This window comes from Macadamia integrifolia, chromosome 2 (assembly GCF_013358625.1).
Source record: "Macadamia integrifolia cultivar HAES 741 chromosome 2, SCU_Mint_v3, whole genome shotgun sequence".
Classification (NCBI taxonomy): Eukaryota; Viridiplantae; Streptophyta; class Magnoliopsida; order Proteales; family Proteaceae; genus Macadamia; species Macadamia integrifolia.
The window spans coordinates 22,770,904-22,796,606 of record NC_056558.1 but is presented as its reverse complement, the minus strand read 5'-3'; the positions used below and the strand labels follow the sequence as shown (position 1 = coordinate 22,796,606).

General features: G+C 39.3%; 1 protein-coding gene across 1 annotated transcript in view; it reads left to right on the top strand.

Annotated features, from left to right (window-relative positions):
• The window catches only part of LOC122090998 (peptide chain release factor PrfB1, chloroplastic), a 121,236-nt gene extending 104,502 nt beyond the window's left edge, over window positions 1-16,734 (top strand). Inside the window, exons 5-7 of the mRNA XM_042660794.1 lie at window positions 10,445-10,660; window positions 14,246-14,432; window positions 16,197-16,734. Coding sequence (XP_042516728.1) covers window positions 10,445-10,660; window positions 14,246-14,432; window positions 16,197-16,501 — 708 coding nt within the window. The 3' untranslated portion in view covers window positions 16,502-16,734. The remainder of the gene's footprint in view (window positions 1-10,444; window positions 10,661-14,245; window positions 14,433-16,196) is intronic.
• Window positions 16,735-25,703: the final 8,969 nt, after the last annotated feature.

Genomic DNA, 25,703 nt, shown 5'->3' with positions numbered 1-25,703 from the left:
AGAGATAGATCAACCGCCCCACTAATCTCTGATATCTCCCTTTATCTACCGGATCACCTTCCTTGCTACTTAGGTGACCATTAGCTTCAATAGGAGTGTCTGTCGGCTTACACCCCAACATGCCTGTCTTAGAGAGAAGATCAAGCACATACTTCCGCTGAGACAAGTAGATCCCATGAGAAGACCTGGCAACTTTAATGCCGAGGAAGTAACGAATTTGTCTTAGGTCTTTTGATCTCGAATTCCTCACTCATGTATCTCTTGAGGCGTGAGATTTCTGCCAGATCATCACCAGTAACAATAATATCATCTACATAGACTGTTAGGATAGCAATCTTCCCACTAGATCTCTTGATGAATAAAGTACGGTCGGCATTGCTTTGAGAGTAACCTATAGCGACCATAGCCTTATGGAAACGTCCGAACCAAGCAGGAGGGGATTGCTTCAGCCCATCCAGAGCACTCTTCAGCTTGCATACCTTCCCTTGGGGTTCGGAGCAAGTGAACCCAGGAGGAATGTCCATATACACTTCCTGCTGAAGTTCCTCATGAAGGAAGGCATTCTTCACATCTAACAGCTGTTGGAGATCCCAATCTAAGTTTCACATCTAACAGTTGTTGGAGATCCCAATCTAAGTTTCACATCTAACAGCTGTTGGAGATCCCAATCTAAGTTGGCGATACAAGCCAAAATAATACGAATTGTGTTCATCTTAGCAACTGGAGCAAAAGTCTCCTGGTAGTCAATCTCATAAGACTGTGTGAAGCCTTTGGCAACAAGTCTGGCCTTGTACCGATCCACTGTACCATCAGCCTTCAGTTTTACTGTGAAGATCCAGTTGCACCCAACTGTCTTTTGTGAGGGAAGACACATGTGAGGGAAGACACACCAGATCCCATGTGTCATTCTTCTTTAGAGCCTGCATCTTTTCAACCATAGCTGTCTGCCATTGTGAGTCTACACTCGCTTCCTGCCAGGTATGAGGAATGGATATAGAGGAAAGAGAAGACACAAAACTATAATAGGAAGGAGAGAGTGAGTCATAAGAAACAGTTTTAGCAATATGATGTAAAGTACAAGACCTAATGCCTTTACGAACAGCAATAGGCAACTCAAGAGACTGATCAACAGAAGGAGAAGGAGAATTACCAGGGTCCAAGGGGATAAGATTAGGCTCGAGAGGAGACGACTAGTATAGTAGGGTAGATGCTAGATGTGTAGTGGTCTGAGTCTGCTCTTTGTGACTATATACACGTATCTCTGTCCGAGGCACAGTAGGAGAAGTAGGAGTGTCACTCTCCCCCTGAAACGGGATACTAACAGGGATAGAAATTTCAAGAGACAGCGGCACATCTTCCACAATGGAAGGAGACTCCCCCTAAAGAGGTGTCGCAGTGTAGTATGACGCAGATTTGTGAAAGACAACATCCATAGTCACAAACCAACGTCGAGTAGGAGGATGAAAACACCGATAGCCTTTTTGAGTAGGAGCATACCCCAGAAAAATGCATCGGAGACCATGAGAAACAAACTTTCCATAAGGATGATGATCGCGAGCATAGCAAACACTACCGAATACCTTAGGAGGAACAGGAAAAGTAGCGGAACCTTGGAGAAACTCCAGAGGGGAGCAGAAGGTATTCGGTTGATAAGAAAGGTAGTAGTGAGAATTGCGTTGCTCCACTACTGGGGAGGAACATGCATCTCAAACATAAGAGAGCGTGCTACCTCACAAAGGTGACGATTCTTCTGCTCAGCAACCCCATTCTGAGCTGAAGTGTCCATTCTGAACCAATGTATCCACACAACTAGTCTGATGAATCATCTCATGATCGGAAAAGTAAGCTTGAAAGGACCCTTCAAAGTATTCCCGACCATTGTCGCTTTGAAGGATCTTAATGGTATCACCAAGTTGAGTCTGAACCATACGGTGAAACTGCTGAAAGTAATAGAAGGTCTTGCCCTTGGTTCACATCATATAAACCCAAGTAGTCCGAGAATGACAATCAATAAAAGAGACAAACCACCGATAACCATTGACAGACACATAGCGGGATGGACCCCAAATATCAGAATGTATCAATGAAAAAGGAGTGGCACTTTTATTTTCAGAAACAGAATAAGTGATTCAAGTTTGTTTGGCTAAAACATATACCTCACAAAAAAAAAAAAAAAAGACTCGAATTATAATTTTTAAAGGAAGGAAAAACTCTAGCTAAAGTTCCCAAAGGAGGATATCCTAACCGATGATGCCACTGCCGTAACTCAGAAATGGGAGGTGACGTAGAAGATGTCTGAAGAGCCTGACTAGAAACCAATGCCGAGTCATCATCAAGTAGATATAGACCACTATGTACCCTACCAGTGCCAATCGTTGCCCCTATCCACTAGATCCTGAAAAAGACAATGAGACGGAAAAAATGTGACTTTACATTTAAGACTGGAAGTAAGACTACTAATGGACAAAAGGTTAGTGGGAAAAGAAGGAACATACAATACAGAAGAAAGGGATAAAGAGGGGGGACAACTAACAGAGCCCTTTCCCAGAATAGTGGAATAAGTCCCATTAGCCAATTTGACCTTACCATTACCAAGACAAGTATTGTACTGTGGAAAAAGAGACAAGCGGCCTGTCATATGATTAGAAGCCCCAGAGTCTATAATCCAAGGGGTAGAAGGGACAGACATAGTATGGCCACAAAAGGAGATACCTGAACCAAAAGGGGTGGAATGAGCAAAGCTCGTAGTGCAGGTGCAGGAGAGTCTAGACGTGTCAAGAGGCACCGTAGGGCAGTAAGTTCATCAAATGATAGCGAGGCTACTAAGGAGCTAAGAGTAGAGTCAGATTCAGGGCTCTCAGTATGATTGGCCTGCCCAGAAGTACCGGCATGACCCTTCCCTCGCCCTTTTCTAGATGTATTAGCAAGACGACAATGAAGCTTCCAGCAGTGCTCCTTGGTGTGACGCTCCTTCCCACAGTAATCGCACTTCACTGGAGTCCTAGTAGAGGAGCCACCAGACTGTGGGGCTGCACTAAGGGACTTAGTGTTAGAAACAAGTGCAGATCTCTCAGTAGGAGTGGCAGCTTGCTGTGGAAGCATAGTGGTACGTCGACTATCCTCAAGTTGGATCACAGCATAGGCTTGATCCAAGGTGGGAAAGTGGTCACGACTCAAAACCTGGGACCACAATTGATCAAACTCCATATTCAGACCTGCTAGAAAGTCATAGACCCTGATCTTGTCCTCTCGCTTCTGAAACTTGGTGACATCTTCAGGGGTGGAAGGAGTAACTCCTCATAGAAATCCAACTCAGTCCATAGTGCCTGCAAATCACAGTAGTATTGTGACAGAGTGAGCCCTCTCTACCTCAGATCATGAACCTTTTGGTGAAGCTCAAAGACCTAGGCATCATTCCCTGCTTGGGAATAGATATCCTAGACAGACTTTCAGATCTTCTCAGTAGAGTCAAGGAGGAGATAGCCACGCGAAAGCTGTGGCAACTTGGAGTTGACAAGGAAGACCATAACTAGAGAGTTGACACACTCCCACTTATTAATCTCAGTACCGGTGGTCGGACATATTGTGGTTACAGTGAGTTACCCGTAATAGCCACGGGACTTGATGGAGATGCAGACCAGGTAGTTTGTGCCATCAAGCTTGATTGCACAAGGAGTAAAGGTAGGAAGAGCCATGATGTCTCCGCCAGTAGAAGCAGATGAGCTGGTAGACATGGTTGCTACTCAAGGGGGCTTTGCAAATAGAAGAGACATTAGCTGGAGATAAAGAAAGCATCAGAAAAACCTAGAAAACCCAAAAATCGATAAAGGGTAAAACCCTGAGAAAACGATTTTGGGGATAGCTCTAAAATAGAGACCTCAAACAAAAAACTGGTCGGTACATACCACTACAAGGATAAGAGGCACTAATCGCAACAAACATCAAGAAGATTGGAGCATCGAGTGGGGAAAAAGCATTCTGGCAATGAAAAAACGTTCTCAAGGAGAAAACCTTGAAAAAGTGATAAAAAAGGTTCTGGGTCTCTCAGATCATTGTAGAAGAGAGTTTGAGAGCTCAGGGGAAGGATGGATGGAGGCTGAAAACCTCTTGGTGGTTTAAGAAGCTGCCACCACGAGAGAGAAGATGAAGAGAGATGGAGGGAGGCACAGATGAAGGTGGCACTGGGAGAGAGAGAAATGAGAAAGAGGCAAAGAGATGGAGAAGAGGGAGAGCCCTTGGGGTTTCGGATCCTATGGCTCTGATACCATGTTGAATGCGGTAATGACTTGTATAGTTGTCAAGGCGTCGACTAGGCGTTCAGGCGGTTTGCCTGGGGCCTAGGCGACAGCCGCCTTGTTGCACTGCATGTCACCTTGTGTTTCGGTACTTATTTATGCCAAATATCATTCAAGTAAATAAAATAAATTATTCATAAATAAGCAAATACCCCCTATTTGAATCCAATAAAATTATTTTAAAAATCGAATTCCAAAAGGATAAAAAGTTAACCCCCCAGTCCAAGAACAAAAATTGGATTTTGGTTATAGGGACGATTTTCAACTTTTAAATGTTGGGGTTTTTCTCAATTATGAAAGTTTTATAAATTCTATCATGTTAAAACATTGCTAAAAACCAAAAGTCCGGTAAAATAATATTTTGTTTTGATATTCATAAAATTATTTTCATTCAAGCGATTTTAACAGTATTCGTGCACTTAAAAATAAGTTTGACTGAAGCATAACTTTGTCATTGCAACTCAGATTTAAATAATCTTAGACTGGTTAAAAAGCTGGTTTTATGTTATAACTAATACAAAAAGTCTTATATAAAAATAAATCTTTTGACCAGTCAAACTTATTATAGAATAAGAGCATTTCTCTAAATGTTGATTTTTTATAACTTAATACATGGTTTTAAGTATCTCCGATACCGATACGATACCCTCCGATACGTATCTTAAATTTAGTCGGCCGATACGATACACACCGATACGATACATTGAATTTTTTAAATCATTTCGTATCGATATATATCCTACAATACATACCGATACACCACTAATACACATCGATACGATACGACATGCCTCGATACGACTCTATGAAAAATATAAAATTGAGGTAAAATGTACGTTTCGGTATGTATTGGTACGTATCGGTATGTATTGATCGGTACGTATCGGTATATATCAGCACGTATCGGTGAGTATCGATATATATATCGGTACGTATCGGTGAGTATCGATACGTATCGGCGCTACGGTCATATAATGGCCAATATGGGTAATTTTTCAGAAAAAACGATTTTTTGAAGGGTTTTTGTTCCAAAGTTGCTGTCAGCCATATTTCTCTCTAACTAAAGTGGAAATCAAGGTTGGGAACAAAGATTTTACATTTATGGGACAACTACAGACCTTGAATTCTTAGTACGATACCCTCAATTTAGTGTTTATGCATAATACATGTTATCAATAGCTTTTTTTAACAAATTCTTTATGCAAAAGTGTTTAAAAAAATGTTTTCTATCCATTTATGTGTGTATCTTTAGCGTATCTTAATGTATCTCCGATACGATACGATACCCTCCGATACGTATCTTAATTTTGGCCGACCGATACGACGACCGATACCGATACTTTAATCCTTGACTTAATATGACTTAATGTTAATTTTTTATGATTTGATGTGGTTAAATGTTGATTTTTAATGACTTGATGTGACTTAATCTTGATTTTTTATGATACAAGGTATATATAACTTAATAATGTTAGAAAATAGGAAAAATAAAAAATAACACTTGTTCGCCTTGTTCGCCTTGTTCGCCTTAAGGCGAGTTCCTTCTCGCCTAAGCGCTTAGACAACCCTCCACTGTCTTGGTTCGTCTTGTCGCCGTGACAACTATGATGACTTGTGTCTAATATGACACTAGCCCTCTTTATTTATAACAATGGAGAGAAGTTTGTAGAGAATTACAAAGATCATTAAACCCCTTAGAGTCCGTTTGGTAACTAACACTTTCCCTAATACCCATAAAACTGATTATTACAAACACTATAATATCATGCCTTCCATTGTATCCTTTAAGTCTAGGTTCACCTTGTGTTTATCATTAGTCATCTAGGTTCACCTTGTGTTTATCATTAGTCTGATAAGGGTTTTCTTCAATTTCTTCATCCCCTTGATACGAACTATTATTTGAACACGCGTTTGGCTGGTCGTAGGGTAATTCTGGACCTTTGAATACCAACAGCAGTAACAGCTGCCTGTGGTGCTTGTTGGACTTGATTTGCTTCTAGAGCAGTCATCCTTTCAATGAATTGTTGGATAGCAGTTAGGACTGCTGCCATGTCTGTCGGGTTGGAGCTTTCAGCCATAGCTCTGATTCCAATTTAATGTAAGGGTATTGAGAGATCACTAACCCCCAGTGATGTTTCCAAAGCTCCAAATAAACCAAAGCCAAATAGCACAGGAATATGAAAACCAGATTTGAGACCAAACCCAAATTAGGGCTGTAAGAGGGGTAGGCTGCAGTTGGATATGGAGGTCTCAAATGGGGTCAGATATTGACCAATTGTAAGCCCTAAGGTGCTAATGAAAACCCCCAAATATCTTTGGAAGCTGATTGTTAGGTTGGAAGATATAAGAGTTCTTGATTTCAGGAGTTGTAAAAAAAAGAAACTTATAGAAGAACCTGTAAAGGAGGATCCAGCCAGTAGGAGTGCTTCTTCTGGTCAAGTCTTTCACATAGGGTGTCCACTAAAACCCCAAAAGGGTTCTTCAATCAGGTTACCGAAAAGGGAGATCCACTGGTTCTGATTTTAGACCCTAAATAAAGAAAGTGGGGTTGCTCCAGGAATAGCAGCTAATTACCTATTATGCACACCAAACAGAGATCGAATGGACTCCTTGATGCCTGGAACAAAACCCCATAAGGGCACATTCAGTCCTTCCTATCTCTAGGCATATTCTAGTCTCCCCCTCCTATTGCCTCTGCTGGAATGGTGCTGAAGATTCTGACCGCCTTTTTTCTCTTACCCCTTTTCCTCTTCCATCTGAAAAAAGATTCTTAAATCTTGCTGGCCCTCCAATAGAAGCCCTCTCCCTTTGAGCCGAGAATGGATCTGGGTTGACATGATGTTTGGTGGATCCTCTATTTGTGACACGGTGGGAAAGCTCACCTTCTGTGCCACAATCAACCATCTTTGGATGGAGCAGAATCTTCATAGATGGATTTTCCAACTCTCGCTCTTATGATAATATTTGGAGGATGGAGCAAAATCTTCATAGATGGATTTTCCAACTCTCGCTCTTATGATAATATTTGGAAAGCCATCTTCTTTGATGTCAGCTCCAAATTCGGTTGCCTTCGCCCCTGTTCAGCTAGAGATACCCCAAGGAACAGACTTATTGTTGCTTCCTGGGGTCTCCCACCCCTCCTCTTTTGGTGCCCTGATGTAATGGCCTAGTGCCTACTGCTTTTCTTTATTGGGCTTAGCCCTCTCCCCCCCCTCTCCTTGTATATTCTTCTCTTCCTTTTGGCAATGATATTTTTATTCATCCAAAAAAAAAAAAAAAAGGACTGTTTGATCTAAGATCAGATGTGGGAGAACTAGCCTTTGAAATTGCTCTCCAGGACTTCACAGCAACAATACAGCCTATAAATTGAACTAATGATGAGGGATTTTTAGGAGAGAAGAAGGGATAAGAGGGATGGTTTGAATGGTGCTGAAGGTGGGATATTGGACTGTCTCAGTCATTGGGCCTCTCACCCTCAATCCTCTCAACTGATGATTGACCTATCTCAAGGAATTAGTTGCAACAGCATATAAGTTTTGGTAATTCATATGTAAGAAATGTTGGACTGTAATCAGCCATATATATAGGCTGTGACCAAGGTTCACGATATCGATTTTCGGCCTCTGGGGAGACTAAAATTTCGATGGAAACCTGGGAAATTTCGAGGATGCCGGGGAATTTTTTTCGGTATGGTGGAAACTTAGGTTTTGACCGCCAAACAAAGTTTTTTTTTGTCTGATTTTTTGTGTTCATTTTTTGTGTACAACCTGTTTTAAACATTTCTAATACAGTCACATCATTAGTTTCATAAAAAAAAACACAGTCTTGTGTGGTGAGCCAAAGGTTCGATAATCATTACGCTGACTTGTTGGCTAAATTCTGAAACTTTATTACATAATGACTATAAATAGTCTACAATCTACATCAAAACATAAGACATAATCCAAATGATCCAAAATAGATATAAGTATTACATCATCAACAATTATCTATCAACATTGAACAGTGGTGACTCAATTACTCAACACTCGAAAGTAGTGACTCAATTCCAAGTGAGTGTCTAGGCGGTTCCATCCAAGTAGTGACTCACTACCCTCAAGGCATGCATGTTATATTTTCTAACATTATTTAGTAAGCTATATATACCTTATATCATAAAAATCAATATTAAGCCATATAAAGTCATTAAAATCAACATTTAGCCACATCAAATCATAAAAATCAACATTGAGTCACATTAAGTTGTAAAGAATCAACATTTAGAGAAATGCTCTTGTTCTATAATAAGTTTGATTGGTCAAATGATTTTTATTTTTGCATGAGACTTTTTGTATTAGGTATAACATAAAATCAGCTTCCAACAAGTCTAAGATTACTTAAATCTGAGTTATAATAACATAGTTATGCTCCGGTCAAATTTATTTTAAAGTGTGCGAATACTGTTAAAATTGCCTGAATGAAAATAATTTTAGGGATAGCAAAACAAAAGATTATTTTACCGGACTTTTGGTTTTAGCAATGTAGGATTTATAAAATTTTCATAATTAAGAAAAACCCCAGCATTTAAAAGTTGAAAATCGGCCCTATAACCAAAATCCAATTTTTGTTCTTGGACTTGGGGGTTAACTTTTTATCCTTTAGGAATTTGATTCTTAAACTATTTTTGTTGGATTCAAATAGGAGGTATTTCCTTATTTATGAATAATATCTTAAGTACTTAAATGATATTTGGCATAAATAAGTGTCAAAAAATGAAAATCTCTATTGTTTCCCCAAGTTTCCCACACTTGGGAGAAAAAATGTACAAGAGAAAGTCGAAATTTCCCATGTTTCGGTCAAAACATAGAAACATGTGATTTTTTAAAATCCCCTAAGGTTTCGTTTTGACCTGGGTCGATACCTGCGATATTTCGCATGTTTCGCTCGAGTTCTCGAACCATGGCTATGACTATGGCCAATACCAACTAGGAAAGGCTTGACAAATTAGGAAAGTAACAACAAACTACTTGCCTAATCTAATTGTGACTTAAAACCAATAACAACTTGTCTTAACAAACTAACAACCTGCCTAATATGGAAAAAACTGAAATAAATCCTAAGAGAACTATATTTGAAGCTTCCTAAAATAACCCAACAAATCTGAGACAAACTTGGATCGACTGGGCAGCCAGCTAAGCCCAATTCTGGCCTGGTTTGAATGGGACCAGTGCTGGCCAGCTGTTTGGTCTTCTGCCTTCTTCCTTCTTCAATAGGTAATGCCAAACCTAGGATGATCTACATCACTATGGTATTAATCTAATACATGTAAAAAACATTTATACATATTCAATTGAATACAATTTTCTCGTCGTACTTTGTTCTCCTTTATAAACATTATTTTACCTATTGCTTATTTATAGTGTTTTATGGTTTAAAATTTTATTTTGCATGCATCCTTAGCATAACTATGCGTTTCTTGACCATTTCTTGCGTCTCTTCGATATAATATGATGTCTCTTAAAATTACCCTTCCGATACGATACCTGATACCAATACTTAATTCCTTGCCTGCACATTCTCATTTTCTGGATTTTCTCTCTTAATTCCCTGATCTCAGCCAGTTCATTCAATTAAATTATATCCTTGTCATTTATTTTGTCCACGTATTGTCCATGATGAGTAAAGTTCAACCCTTTTGTTTATGAGTTTTAAGATGACATACCCTAGCTTCACACTTAGGAGTGGTGTTCATGACCATCAAGTCCTTCATTTTGTTTATCCGTTGAGGACATGCATATCTTAGGATTGAAATCTTGTATGGCTTTGAATAGAACTGATTGGAGAAATAGGATCCATGTAGCTGACCCCATTTAGTTGGGATAAGGCTGAGTTGTTGTTGAAGATATCTGGTGAGCTTTTGTGCAAGAACATGTATGTCTTGAGTCAATGAGGGCCTTTTAGTCTTGTCTACTTTTGATTTAAAATATCTACTAGAGGAACATAGAGCACTTATCTATGTCCCATTTGGTTACATATCGATCAGCTCAAGTCCCACTTTATATGTCCATATTTGTGCAAGCCATGTGGGTTACTTCCACTAAAACAGCACAGAGAAAGTTTCTTTCATACTTGATTTTTGTGTAACGATGTTTTAATTGTTTCCAGTGCAGGATTGGGCTGACATGCTGCTAAGGATGTATGTGAGATGGGGAGAGAAGCAGCGATACAAGACAAGAGTGGTTGAGAAATCCATTGGTGAGGAAGCTGGAATCAAATCTGCCACAATTGAATTAGAAGGTCGTTATGCATATGGGTATTTGTCAGGAGAGAAAGGAACACATCGTATTGTCCGGCAGTCTCCATTCAATGCAAAAGGTCTTCGCCAGGTAACTACGTTGCCTAGTTGGCTATTCTTTTCAATTAATAAAAAAGTTGATGTGGGGGTCCTTGAAATTGTAAAATGATATTCTGGTTCTGTTCAAATGACTTGATGATTGCAAATGTCTTTTTCCATAAGAGGAATAGCTTCAACAAATGCTTAAGGTTACTAAATTTCCAACTAAATAGCATATAGATTAAGCTTCCTATTAATCATGGTTTATGGCATTCTGTACCATTTTTTCAGCCATTTGTTTTGAGTTGCGTGCTGATTTAAATTTCTGCTTCTTCAGTTCACTAAATACTACGTAGACTTATTATGGATCTCAAGAGTCCAAACTACAAGACTTTCTCTGATTTGTGTTAGATTATACTGGGATACTCAGGCATCGTTGAAATTGCTTCTTGTCTTCACACTTTAATTCCCACTAGACGACCACCATTAGAAATTGAGACCTCTACCTTAAGTTGTGGAGTTTATTTAGTAGATGGGTAGATGCTGTCCCATAGGATATATTAAGAAAAAATAGATGGTTGGCATCTTCAGTACCATTCCAGTAGAGATAGTAGGAATTGGGAACCTGTATGTGTCTATGGATTAAGGACTGGGTGGGGAGGCAATCAGAAAGGGCATGCCAAACTGTAGAGGATTGGCGGGGAATATTTCCATTGAACCAAACAACTTTCTCCAAGGGCCAAGGGGGCCTCTATTTCTGACCAAATCCTAGGCAGTGGAAGAGCTAAAGAGGCCAGAGGAGGAGGAGGAGGTCCAAGAGACTATCCACTCTTCCACGATGACCAGGGGAGAAGGGGTGAGAAGAACAGAGATCAAAGAGTTGGGGGGGAGAGGAAGGGGGCATCACCCATCGATAGGGATGATGTGGGCAACCTTGGTATCTCTAGAAAAATGCCAAAAGAATAGATGGATCTAGCGTTGACCAACGAGGAGAGGATGCCCAAGGAATGCCAATGATCGAGTTAGAGGAAGTTGGAATAGTAGGAAGGGAAATGGGTCTGGCAAGAAGGATATTGTGTGAAACCCAAGAAGTATTGATTGGGGGGGGGGGGGGAGGCAGACCAAAGGGAGTCCTTACGGTGGATATAGGGGTAAATCTAGGAGACTCATAAGCTATTCTGCTTGGAGGCAATCTTCCAGATAAGTTTGAGAATGCCTGAGGAATTGACAACTTTGATCCTACGGAGACCCATTCCCCCTTCCGCTTTGGGAAGACAAACAATAGACCATTTGAGGGGATAAGAGAAACTCGGAAGAGCCCACCCCTTTCCAAAGGAAGGTGTAGAGGAGGGACTCTGCAGCCTTGATGACGGAATGGGGGAGAGTGAAAACACTTGACCAATAAAGATAACAGATTGAAACATAGATTTGACAAGCACAAGACGGCCAGTGTAAAAGGGGAGCTTACACTTCCAAAGCTGGAGCCTTTTTTTTATAAGGTCAAGCATGGGGGTGCAGTGGTGGGCAATGAGCCTATTTGGGATCTTATTCATGGCTGTTCTTGATCATAGGATTTATGTGATGCCCATCCTTCGCGATACTGGTTATTGCTACCATATGATGGTGGAATGTTCTTTATTCCATCCTCTGCATTATTTGTCTACGTGTAATGCTACATGTGGGGGGGGGGGAGATTGAAGACTATTATTTTTATCTTCTTGAACAAGAGCATTTCTCTTATCTTCTTGAACAAGAGCATTTCTCTAAATGTTGATTCTTTATAACTTAATGTGACTTAATGTTGATTTTTTATGATTTGATGTGGCTAAATGTTGATTTTAATGACTTGATATACCTTAATGTTGATTTTTTATGATACAAGGTATATATAGCTTACTAAATAATGTTAGAAAAGATAACATGCGTGCCTTGAGGGTAGTGAGTCACTACTTGGATGGAACCGCCTGGACACTCTACTTGGAATTGAGTCACTACTTTCGAGTGTTGAGTAATTGAGTCATTACTATTCAGTGTTGATGGATAATTATTGATGATGTAATATTTTTATCTATTTTGGATCATTTGGATTATGTCTTATGTTTTGATATAGATTGTAGACTATATATAGTCATTATGTAATAAAGTTTCAGAATTTAAATCAACGAACCTTTGGTTCACCACACAAGTAAGACTTTATGTGTTTTTTTTTTTTAATGAAACTAATGATGTGAATGCGTTAGAAATGTTTAAAATAGGTTGTACACAAAAAATAGACAAAAAAAACACTGTTTGGGGGTCAAAACCTAAGCTTCTACCATATCGGGAAAAATTCCTTGGTATCCTTGAAATTTCCCAGGTTTCCACCGAAAGTTCGGTCTCCCCAGAGGTCGTAACCTGGTCGAAACCCGATACCGTGTACCTTGCTATTGTCTTATCCACCAAAACAGTATCATCAGCAAAAAGCATACACTATAGAACCTCATCTTGAAAATTCCTAGTTAAATCATACATGATAAGTGCAAACAAATAAGGGCTTAAAGTTGATCATTGATGTATCCCAATTGTAATTAGGAATTCACTACCTTAACCTCTTACTGTTCTCACACTAGTTACAATCCCTCATACATGTCTTTAATTATATCCACATATTTACTTGACACCCTTCTCTTCTCTAGCACATGCCAGATTAACTCTCTAGAGACTTTGTCATAGGCTTTCTCTAGGTCAATAAAGGCCATATGGAGATCCTTCTTGCAAACTCTAAATCTTTCCATGAGCCTCCTGAGTATGTAAATAACTTTTGTCGTGGATCTGCCTGACATAAAACCAAATTGGTTCTCGAGATAGTAGTTTCTCTTCTTATGTGGGCTTCAATAATCTTCTCTCATAATTTTATAGTATGATTCATTAGTTTTATGCCTCACTAAAAAATGAAAAGAAAAAAAGGGAATTAAACAGTTCTGAATATTTACAAAATTTGCATTACCCATTCAATTTGTGCTATTTGTCACTTGCTGTTAGCTAGCATTATAAACCATGGTGCAAGATCAGTTCTCTTCTCTATCATGGTACAATTCTCTTCTCCCATCATTCTCTCTTTCTGTGTCTACTCTATTCTCTATTTTCTCTTCTCTCCTCTCTTCCTACTTTGTAGGTACTGGTCTCAGGTCCTGGTTTTGTCACAATACTAATAGTTCTTTTGGTGGGTGCAACCATCCTAATTAAGAAAATGAATTATGTTGTGTGCCACCAAAAGGCTCCAATTGCTATGTTAAGGCAACTCATGTTAAACTAAATAACTTAGAAATACTGATAATTTGGCCGAACCATGGGAAAAGGAAAATTTCAAACCTTTGCCTCAGGCCCATGTGACAATTCTGAGAAGAGGGATATGCCGCCTTCTTTCTTCTAGTAATTAATAGTGAAACTTGTTCAAAAGTTAGATTCACTGGATGTCCAAAAATATTGTGATTCAGTATTTAACTATCAATAAAATCATGAAGAATAAAGTATGAAATCCTATTGGTAGAACATTGATCAGGACCATCTTGATGCTGTTATTTATATGTATTTATGTTTGCATATGCATTTGTATTATTTATTTATTCTACATGACTCCTGTAGTTTGCTATCCCAGACAAGCTTTTCTGGTGTGGAAGTCATGCCACTTCTTCCTGAAGAGTCGTTGGATGTTGAGATACCTGAAGAAGACTTGGATATAAGTTTCTCCAGGGCAGGTGGAAGTGGTGGTCAGAATGTGAACAAGGTAGAGACAGCTGTTCGAATCGTTCACATCCCTAGTGGCATTGCAGTTAGATGTACAGGTTTGCTCTCATGCTGTACTTTTGCTACATTCTTTTGTAAGTATATATCTGTTACAGCTAGGTGAGTTCCTATTCCAAGCTTTCCAACTGTATGCTAGTTGACTGTCAACTTCTTGTACCGGTGAAAAAAGATCCAAAAGCAATACTCAATTCCATCTTAATGAGAGTAGAAATTATAAAAGTTGGGGAACTTAAGTGGGTTCAATGGAAATGTATTATTCTTCAAGCTGCATTTTCTTTTGTTTTTTGTTATATATATATATATATATAAATATGTAAAAGCGGCATACCCACTGCACAGGGCTCCCGCCACTTTGGGGTCTGTGGAGGGTCATAGTGTACACAACCTTACCACTGCTTTTCAGAGAGGCTGTAATGTATATATATATATATATATATATATAAGAAATCTTGAAGAAAGATTAATATTTTATTTTCTGCCTCTTTGAAGAAGGGCTTGTAGAAAACATGTCAAAACTCTATTGGTCAAGTCTATTCAGTTTTTTTTAATAAGCTTATGTCATGCACATTTAGGCTTTCCACCACCTCATAGAGTGTTTTTTCCATTGGATTAAGATCTTTTGAGTGTTTTCTCCGTTGGATTGAGCTCTTTCTTGTTATATTAAAACTGTTTTATCCTTGACTCCAACTTGTACTGGATTAAACCAAAGGTTTGCTAGTCTCTCCTCGGGGGCATGGTAGTAAGGGCCCTCGAATACTCAGGTCTGGAGATCTTAATTTAGTTTTAAACTCGACAGCTTGGTTGCAAACCTTTTGGTTAAGCACCGAAATTTTTATTTTTTATAAAATATAAATCCAAGCTTCTGGTTTCAATAGCAACAGACTACTATTACCAGTGTGAAAAAACTTAAAAAGATTTAATTACTTTTCATGGATGCATTTGTTTTCATTAAGAAAGCATTTTAACCCCTTAGCAATATGATACAGGTAATCTATGACCCTGGTAATAATAGGATGAATAGAATCCTGGATTTGAAAATAGAATTGAAAACCAGGTTATCTTAGCCAGGACACAGCAAGCAATGACATTGAATTCTGGAATTTTGATAAAGGAATCAGACCTAGTAGATAAACATAATAAACTACACTTGATCCAGATTTCTTAATGAAGCAGAACCCAAAATCTGAGTTGCGGAGATTGAACAAAAGAGCGAGAAAGTAGAACACCTTTCACCAGGAATATTGTATTTGGTTTGACCATCAAAACCTAGAAAAAGAACCATTCCCTTCCAGAATAAAATAATTCCATAACCATAACTGAACAAAATCTGATGACAAATTATATAGACCCCGAAACCTTTAGTTTCGTCATTTGTACTTTGACTTGCACTCAATACTCTTATCCTTATGGAAGCTATAACTTGTAAACCCATTGAATTTATCCTATCCTGTTCAAACAACTCTTACGATTAAATGATCTTGACCTTTTTAGTTTGTGTGACCTCTTGCATCAATCTGGACTTTTAAAATGTTGATCTACTTATTTGTTGGTCAATGGCAATAATTTAGCAATTGCATCTAAGAGCAAAGATTTGGTGACTTTTGATGTGAATGTATCCAGGTTAAAAAAAGTTGCAACTTTTGATTATAACCGTATTAACTAATTTGTTTGACACTTGGCCATGTGTCCAGGAGATGGTAACTTGGATTGGATTATATGGATCATGTGCATGCCCGTCGTTTCAAAATTCCTTATGGTACATCTTATTAATTGTTTTCAGTTTCCTTTTATATCCTATGCAGAAGAGAGATCCCAACTAGCAAACAAGATCAAAGCCCTTAGTCGTTTGAAAGCCAAACTTCTGGTCGTTTCTGAGGAGCAAAGAGCATCTGAAATTAAGCAAATAAGAGGAGATGCAGTGAAAGCCGAGTGGGGCCAGCAGATACGTAATTATGTATTCCACCCGTACAAGCTTGTCAAAGACTTGCGCACAGGGTATGAGTTATCTGATATCACTTCTGTTCTGGATGGCGAGTTGGAGCCATTCATCAAAGCATACCTTAAATACAAATACAGTGTAACTGCCGCATCTGGTGTTGTAATATAACAATATGTGATTCACAAATCTTGGTTTCTCTATAATATTTATAGGCAAAAATTATATACACGGTTGTGTATGTTCCGGTTTTCACTTGAGGTGTTAGATAGGCACAAAGTGGCAACTGTGTAATATCATTTCTGCCTCCTCTAGGATGAAAGTTGGGGGGACCCATCTTTATTTTATGTAATGTTCCTAATTTTGATGATTTATCTATGGGAAACATAAGTATATGCTGTCAATGTGTACTCTCCCGCAATCTCCTCTCTCGCCTCGAATTAAATATATTGTTTCACTATCCTGCTATTGGCTTGATGTGTATGAAGCCAATATAAGTGGGCATTGTGTATATCTGTCACACCCTACCTCCAATTAGGGGTGCGCCTCCAATTGGGGGTGCAAGTTTGGCCCTGATGGCTCGAACCCACTCCGATCCCAAATAAGGATCGACCCGAATATTTTGGCCCTGAGGGCCAGCCTGACTTTGAAATTTCTGACTCTAAGTCAGGGTTAGCGTTGGTAAGGGTTGATGTCTTTGGCCCACCCAACCTGACCTAAACTCGGCCTTGATTTTTTTACCTTGACTTTTGGTCTTGGTTTTGGCCCGTCAGGGCCTTGGTTTTTTGCCCTGGTTGTGACTCTGATGTTAACTGTTTGACATTGACACCTAAAAAAACACTAATATATTATCTCAATGAATTCACTTGCTTTCCTTTTGCCACGAAAGCTCTACGTTTAATAAGCGCTTCACTAATCACTCTCGGACGTTGTTTCGATATCCCACAGCATGAGTGCACATGGTGTCACGCCTTCGTCCCTTAACGAACATAACTCTGCATCGTTTGAGAATCGTTGTAATGTTTTTCTCTTTGTTTAACATAACAAATAGTTGGAAGTTTTTGGATTGTTTGCTTTCTTAAGATCTCTTTGTTTATCATGACAAATAGTTGGAATTTTTTTGATTATTTGAATGTTTGCTTTAGGATGTTCTCCTCATGGCAAGTAATTTGTGACTCTGTTTTTTCATCTCCTCTTTCTTATTAATATCTTTTTTTTTTAGTTATTTTATATTTTGTAGGGTCAGGGTATACCCTGCCCTTGATGGCAAACCAGGGTCAGGGGCAGGGTTAATCATGATCATCCTGACCCTTGATGGCAAACCAGGGTCAAGGTCAGGGTAAGGGCCAATAGGGTCATCCTAGCCCCGCCCTGATTTTACCAGGGTCAGGGGTAGGGTTAATCATGGTCATCCCGACCCTTGATGGCAAACTAGGGACAAGGTCAGGGTAAGGGCCAATAGGGTCATCCTGGCCCCGCCCTGAAAATCAGGGCGGGTATGGGCTTGGCTGAACCCTAAAGGGTTGGGCCTGGGTTGAAGTTTTGCAACCCTGATTAAGGGTTAGGGCAAGTTTGGGCCCAGCTAAGGAGACTTAGGGTTGGGACAGGGTTTTAAGAAGCCTGGTCCAACCTGGCCCTGTTGCACCCCTACCTCCAATAGGTCAAGGTATGCGGCACTGGACACCTTAGTGTATCCAGTCAACCTGTTTCCCCAGAATCTAGACTAGGGCAAGTCATAACACCACAATTACACTACCAAGATCAGGAGTCATAAATATAAACAGTCCATCAGTGAGATATATTACATCATTTTTAGTGTCACTATGTGACACATTATATTTACAAATATCCAAATAAAAATCATATAATTTACAAAAAGAATATTTACATAGTTTATAGGATTTCAAAATTAGACTATGTACATCAGAGTTTGCATCAATGAAGGTATATACACAAAAAGACATAGGAATAGTCTATCCTATTCCTTAGAAGAACTGGCCTCCATAGGCACAGTCGTCACATCCATGTCGGGTCCATTGTTGGTTTCATCCTTTGGAAGAATGGCCAAGTAATCAATGGCCACTGTCTCATGATCAGTGCTGGTGGTCGACAAAACATCGGTCTCGTCATCTAGAAGAAGTAAATAAGAGTGCTGAGCATGTCATGATCAGTGAGGGGGTGGGGGCAAGCAAACACAATACAAATGATGCAATGCATGCTCCACATCTTATATGATGCTCATGGATTCATTTAATATTACACTACTTCTTAGTCCATTACTACGTTTAAGATCAGTGGTATAGTGCTACACAATGTAGGTGGTATTCCCTACCCTGTATATTGGGCCTCAGGAATACAAGCTCGTTGTAGGCAGGAGTAAGCCAGTCCCAGAAAGAACCTTGGTCCCCCAGCTAATCCCTAGGTTAGTAACCCTGGGTAGTCAAGTGTACAGTAGGTCATACCACAGAAGTGTACTGCTGATCTGGCAGCCACATGTCAGGATTAGTCAGTACCTATCACCCTACTGACAAGGGGTTGTAGCACTTGGGTGGTGATATCCTAACCCATAATTTCTACACGATGCATAACCAAACATCAATCATTCACAACATGTATTCAGTAAACATCGGGCACTTGTTGGTGTCCATCTTACTTGTTCTGGCTTCTCTAAGGGTGCAAGTTTGGCCCTAATGGCCCGAACTCGCCCTTGGCCCGCCCTGATCCCGAATAGGGACTGACCTGAATATTTTGACCCTGAGGGCCAGCCCCCGATCCTGAAATTTTTCACCCTGAGGCAAGGTCCGGGCAGGTAAGGATTGATGTCTTTGGCCTATCCTGAACCCAGCCCTAATTTTTTTACCCTCACTTTTGGCCCTAGTTTTGACCCGCTCCCACCCTAGTTTTTGGCCTTGATGTTGACCCTGGTTGTGACCCTGATGTTAACCTTGATTTTAGCCTAATTTTAGATATTGTTTGACATTGACACCTAAAAATCCCTAATATATCCTCTCATCGATCTCTCTCGCTTTCCTTTTGCCACAAAAGTTCTGCGTTTAATAATAGCTTCATTGAACACTCTCGGACGCTAGGGTTTCGATATCCCACTGCATGAGTACATATTATGTTACGCCTTCGTCCCTTAACGAACATCACTCTGCATCATTTGAGAATCATCGGTAATGTTCTCCTCTTTGTTCAACATGACATGTAATTTGAGATCTTCGGATTGTTTGCCTTATCAGAATGATCTCTTTGTTTATCACGACAAATAATTGGAATTTTTTGGATTGTTTGTTTTCTTAAGATGATCTCTTTGTTTATCATGACAAATAGTTGGAATTTTTTGGATTATTTAAATGTTTCCTTTAGGATGTTCTCCTCATGGCAAGTAATTTGTGACTTTTTGTCTTTTTATCTCCTCTTTATTATTAATATTTTTTATTTTTTAGTTATTTCATATTTTGTAGGGTCAGGGTTAGGGTATACTCGGTCCTTGATGGCAAACCAGGGTTAGGGTCAGGGTCAATCATAGTCCTCCCGACCTTTGATGGAAAACTAGGGTTAGGATCAGGGCCAATTAGGGCGGATATGGGCTTGGCTAAACCCTGAAGGGTTGGGCCTGAGTTGATGTTTTGCATCCCTGAGTAAGGGTCAGGTAGGGTTTGGGCCCAACTAAGGGGACTTAGGGTTGGGATAAGGTTTTAAGAAGCCCGGCCCTATTGCACCCCTAGGCTTCTCCTTTCGTAAGTCAATGTCAGTAACAATACATAATTATATGCACACAACCAAATGCATGAGTTAGGCAAGAAGTTAAAATAAATAAACACTCCGTTAAACAAGTCAGGGTACCCACTCACCTTGGTGTCCAAATTCCTGAAATATGGGTTCTCGATTTAAATATATTTCCTCACTACAATTTATTTCCTATTGCACAAGATATTTCAATAATTATTTTAAAATAAATTCCTACAAGTCTACCCCAACTTGTCTAAGTACATCACCTTAATTCCCAAATTCTAATTAGGTATTTACTTTCCCCCACTGCACAGTCTGGGTTTCCAACTTCCTTCACTACTAGGGTCACCGAAGGGGAAACCACTAGTGGGTCCTACACTAGGGTAGGGTGTCCCGGGGTCATACCAGTAACTTTTCACATTTACGGAATCCCCGAGCACTATCTCTCGTTTCCACTAAGTTTGTTTTAGGTATAGCCCAGTGTGACATAGGTATACAGGCCCCAATTTAAATTCAGGTTTACTGCCTATTCACAAAACTAATTATGGGCTTCTGGGACCCAAACCAGCAGGTTGGTTGGGCAGCAACAGGTTGGCCAGTCGGGACCTGTCGGTTCCCTTGTTTTTCTATAGAATTCGATTTTGCCAGCCCTGTTTTGTGTTCAAGTTTATCTCAATTTGGTTTAACCTTCATTCTATAATTTTTTTTACATATGAGGGATCAGTAGGGAATGAATTGGACTCCAAATTGACCCATTTCTGAATTCTAATTATCTGACCCCTAAGCTTATATATTCAATTCTATGAAATTTTGGGTTTAACATAAATTTGGGAAATTTCCTTGGAACTAAACCAGTTGCCCAATTTAATCACTTAATTAGGGATGGAATATAGGTGTTTACAATTACTGGTTTGATGTTCCATCTCTAATCAAGCTTGTGACAGAATTCTTGAAACAAATTCAATGAAATCCTCTCAAAATCCCAATTCCAATAGTAAATAAAATTCTGTCCTGAGGGTTTTGGCAGAATTTCTTCCAAATCAACCCTATTCCATCCTTAATTTCATAGAACTCCATTAAGGAAATGAAAACCCCTTTACTCTGAAGTACACAAAGAAAGTCTATTAGCTATTTTAGTCCCTTAACCCTGCTGAATTTTGGGATTTCTTCTACAGAATAGCTAAGCCATTCACAGGGACTTGATTACAATCCCCAATTCAGTTGGAACTACTAACCCTATTAAAATTCATAAAATTCATTGTTATACAAGGCAGAATTCTTACCTAACCACAAAATTGCCCAACTGTTGTCTCAAGAGCAGTAATTCTCTCTATCTGCTCTTCTTCCCTTCTTTTCTTCTCCTTTCTTCTTCTTCTTCTCTTTTCCTTCTTCTCCTCCTTACTGTTACAATAGCCAATGAAAATAAGGTTCGCTTCTCAGCCCTTATAGGGCAGCCCAAACAGACCTACCCTTATTAATCGTTATATATATAACCTAATTAACCTATTATGTAAGTAGTTTATAAATTTAATTTCCCCTTTTTTATTTATTAATAAAATATACATTTTTGTACCTCAAATAGGTCTATTTCCATGGGGGTATGATGGGGAATTGCATAGTAGAGGTGTGGGACCACCATGCAAAAACCCAAAAAATTCTATATTCTGCCAGTCCAACTAGCTGGCCCGTTTGGACCTACATTTTGGTCCCCTTTGGCCTGTCATTCTACCCTTCTGTGCCTGGTCTCTCATATATATATAAAATTACCTGTTTGCCCATACTTCCTGGTAGGTTCTCCAGTGATACTGGCAAGCTGAGCAGTAACAGGTAGGGTCACTTCTGCCTTCTTGGCACTCAACTGTCAACCAAGCCAACATTGGCCTTCTTTGCTCTGTCTTCTTACTAGTTCATAAATAGGGGTATAAAAATCAGATTAGGGTATTACAATATCCTTGTGGAACTAGTGCATAGCGCACTGATTGCAGTCTCTATTTGAAGAGCACGCGCCAGAAGCATGGATGGCGTAAGGATCAACTTTATCATCTCCCCCCCTAACACTCCTTTCCCCTCTAGTGCCATGAATAAAAAGTCCCCTTGGGCAGTTCCTTAGAACGTAATTACAAAAAAAGAAAAAAGAAAAAAAAGTGTAGATCCTTCTCGCATTGTTTACTTACCAATTTAAATTTAAACATACCATTCACTTTTATAAATCCATACCCTAGAATATTTTGGCCAATGCCTAAGATAAGCCACAACCCAAAGTTTAAGTTGTTTTGCAATTGAGGGATGTTCAATAAAAATAAGGAGAGTTTTCCTTCACCACGAGTGAATGTATTGGGAAACATGCCCACACTCCTTGCTATGTTTTGGTGTTAACAAACAAACATACATCTTTAACTTGGTTTGATAAAATGTGATTAGCATGAAGAAAGTGTAATTAGCTTGAAAAAACACTTAGAAGGTCGAATCAAGACATCAAGGTTTGAACTCATGCAAACATGGCCCTGAAGCTTAAAGACATTAAAGAACCAAGATTATAAAGACATTCAAGACCAAAGAGTGGAAGGTTCATGTGAAGAAGAAGACCACTAGGATAGATTGGTCCTTTTAATGTAACTTGTAACTTCCACATATATATGTGCACTCATCACATGCATGTGTATTGCATCATACTAGAATGACCATAGAGCATACCTTGACCAAGTATGGAGAGTCTCTAAGTGGTGAGGAACATATTAGGAAAAAATGTGGTCTAGTGAAATTCTGTGAAAACCACATTAACCTGACTTAAAGGTATTTTGGGTAGTCTTAAATTTAGTATCAGGAGATAAAACCTTCATAGAAGTTGTAGAAAATTGATTCGCGATTCCAACGTAACTAATCTCAAGTCAATCAAAGGTCGGATAAAAAAGTTATGGTCAAAACACTGACAACTGGTCAGTATGACAGCATTCTATCAAAACAGAGTCTGTCATGTTGGCGATCGACCGGTTGGAAGCCTCGATCGATCGGAACTGTCTAAGACCATAGCCGGTCGACTGGTAGAAAGTCCCGATCAACCGGTGCCTCCCTGAAAAAACTCCAACGGCTATATTGTGCCTCAACAGCTTTTGGCGGTCGATCGGCTACCGATGGCTGTCAATCGGTGGTCCCAGAATACGTCCATTAGAGCCTGATTTTCTGTCTAAAATGCTTCACTAAGTTCACCTATAAATACCCAAACTGCTCTTAATTAAATAAGCATTAAGAAAGAGCTTTAAGAGCAGTATTGCAAGCATTCAAGAGTTATTAAGATTAGTATATTCTACTTGAGTTGTTCGATTATACCAATCTCAACAAAAGGCTCAAGTCTCAATCAAAGTCCTCTACTCTCTCTTGTGCAAGTCAAAGCCATAAGAAAGGACTTTACAAAAGGTGCATCATTCATCTCTCATTCTCATCATTTGCACCACACTTGAGGTATTCCTCATATTGCACTATTTCCTATTTATTTCTATTTTTACAATTCTAAACTGTACTTAGGATTGTAAGAATTCTCTTATCCTAGAAAGAGAAAAGTGTCTCTCTACCTCCAAAAGAGATTGTAAAGGCGCCTCTCTGCCTGTAAAGGGGATTTGTAAGGATACTCTTATCCATGAAAAAGATTGTAAAGATTTTCTTCCCTACCTACCGTACTGAAAGGGAGAACTAGTGGAATACCTTATAAGAGGATTCTTGTAGGGAGTGGACTAGACTCGGATTGAGTCGAACCACTATAAATCTTGTGTTGTGTGATTGTACTTGTTTTATTTATTCCGCATTGTTTTAACTTGCAGTCACACTTGTGACCAATACATCGAAAAGAGTTAAATTCCATTAGTGTAACTTATTCACCCCCCCTCTAGGTTATTTCAATTGGTATTAGAGTGGGAGCTCAATTTATTTAAGACTATATCGTCTTAAAAGTGAGTCAAAGACCATGGCCACATTCCACGGACCACCAGAAGGTATGAATGCCTCGAGACCCCCTTACTTTAATGGAGAGAACTTTTCCTTCTGGAAGTGCAGATTCAAAAACTCTGTGTGTGGTCACAACATTCTTGTATGGAGAGCCATAGCGAATCGACCATACACCATCACCAAAATAGTTGATGGAAAGACAGTACCGAAGGATGAAGGGGAATGGACAGCTGAAGACATCACTATCATCCAGTACAACTTCCGTGCAATCACGTTCCTTCAATGTGCCCTCAATGAACAAGAGTTCAACCGAGTCATAGCATGTGACATAGCTAAAGAGATTTGGGACATGCTTCTTGTCACACATGAAGGTACAACAGAGGTAAAAGAAAGAAAGGTAGACCAACTCATTTCTGATTACGAATCCTTCTTTATGAAAGAAAATGAGTCAATAACTACTATGTTTATAAGATTTACTGATATTGTGAACAATCTCAAAGGTTTAGGCAAGACTTATACTAACGCTGAAAAAGTCAGGAAAATCTTAAGAGTCTTACCTGCAGCTTGGAGACCCAAGAAAATAGCAATAGAAGAAGCCAAAGACTTGATGAAAATCTCCTTGGACTACTTGCTTGGATCTCTACAAACTCATGAAGTAGAGCTGAACACCGACAAACCAAATCCTGAGAACAAAAGGAGAACCATAGCTCTAAAGTCAACTCAAACTATCGAAGAAATAAGCGATGATGAAGAAGATGAAGAATTTGACATGGAAAAAGAAATTTCACTCATCACGAGGAAATTCAACAAGTTCCTCAAAAAGAAAGGAAGATTTCAACACAAGAACAAATCCTACGGAGACAAATCTTATGGGGAAAAAGGTAAATCAAAAATTAAACCCAAGGAAATCTCTTCTAAAGATATAGTCTGTTTTGAGTGCAGAAAGCCTGGACACTTCAGAACTGAATGCCCAAATAAATCAAAGAAGAAGGTTTATGCAGCCACATGGGACTCAAGTGATGAAGAGGAGAAAAGTGAATTTGGAGAAGAAGTCACCAACCTCGCCTTGATGGCCATCGGAGATGAAGAACAAGAGGTATGTCAAACTCAACCTGAACTTTTAATAAGGGACTCTAATGAGGAGCTTCAAGAAGCCTTCGAGGCCTTGTATGAAGAAAGTATCAAATTAGAGTCTGATAAAAATAAACTTGAGAAAGAGGTTGACACACTGAATAAGAGAGTGGAGGCACTAACCTCAAAGGTAAGTGAACTGGAGGAAGAAAACTTCAAGTTGAACTCCACCCTCTGCACCTTTACCCAGGGGCAAAAGAACCTTGATAATCTTCTTGGTTCTCAAAGGAAAAGTCCAAATGAAAGAGAAGGACTGGGTTACAATGGACAAAATCCATCTAGAAATGAGAATCCAAGAAGGGGTGACCAAAGAAACCAACCATCCACCTCTTACATTAAATGTAGTTTTTGTAAAAAGACAGGACACTCCATAAACCAGTGTCACTCCAAGAAAAAGAAGAAACCCAATTCTCAAACTGAGAGACCAAGAGTTAGCCATGCCTACTACTATACACCCCTAAGAAGGCAATATAGGTCTCAAGAAAACTCTAGGCCAATAGCTTGGTATAGAAAATCCCAACCTCAAAGAGAATACTCTATTGAGAGGCCCCAAAGACAATTTCAAGGG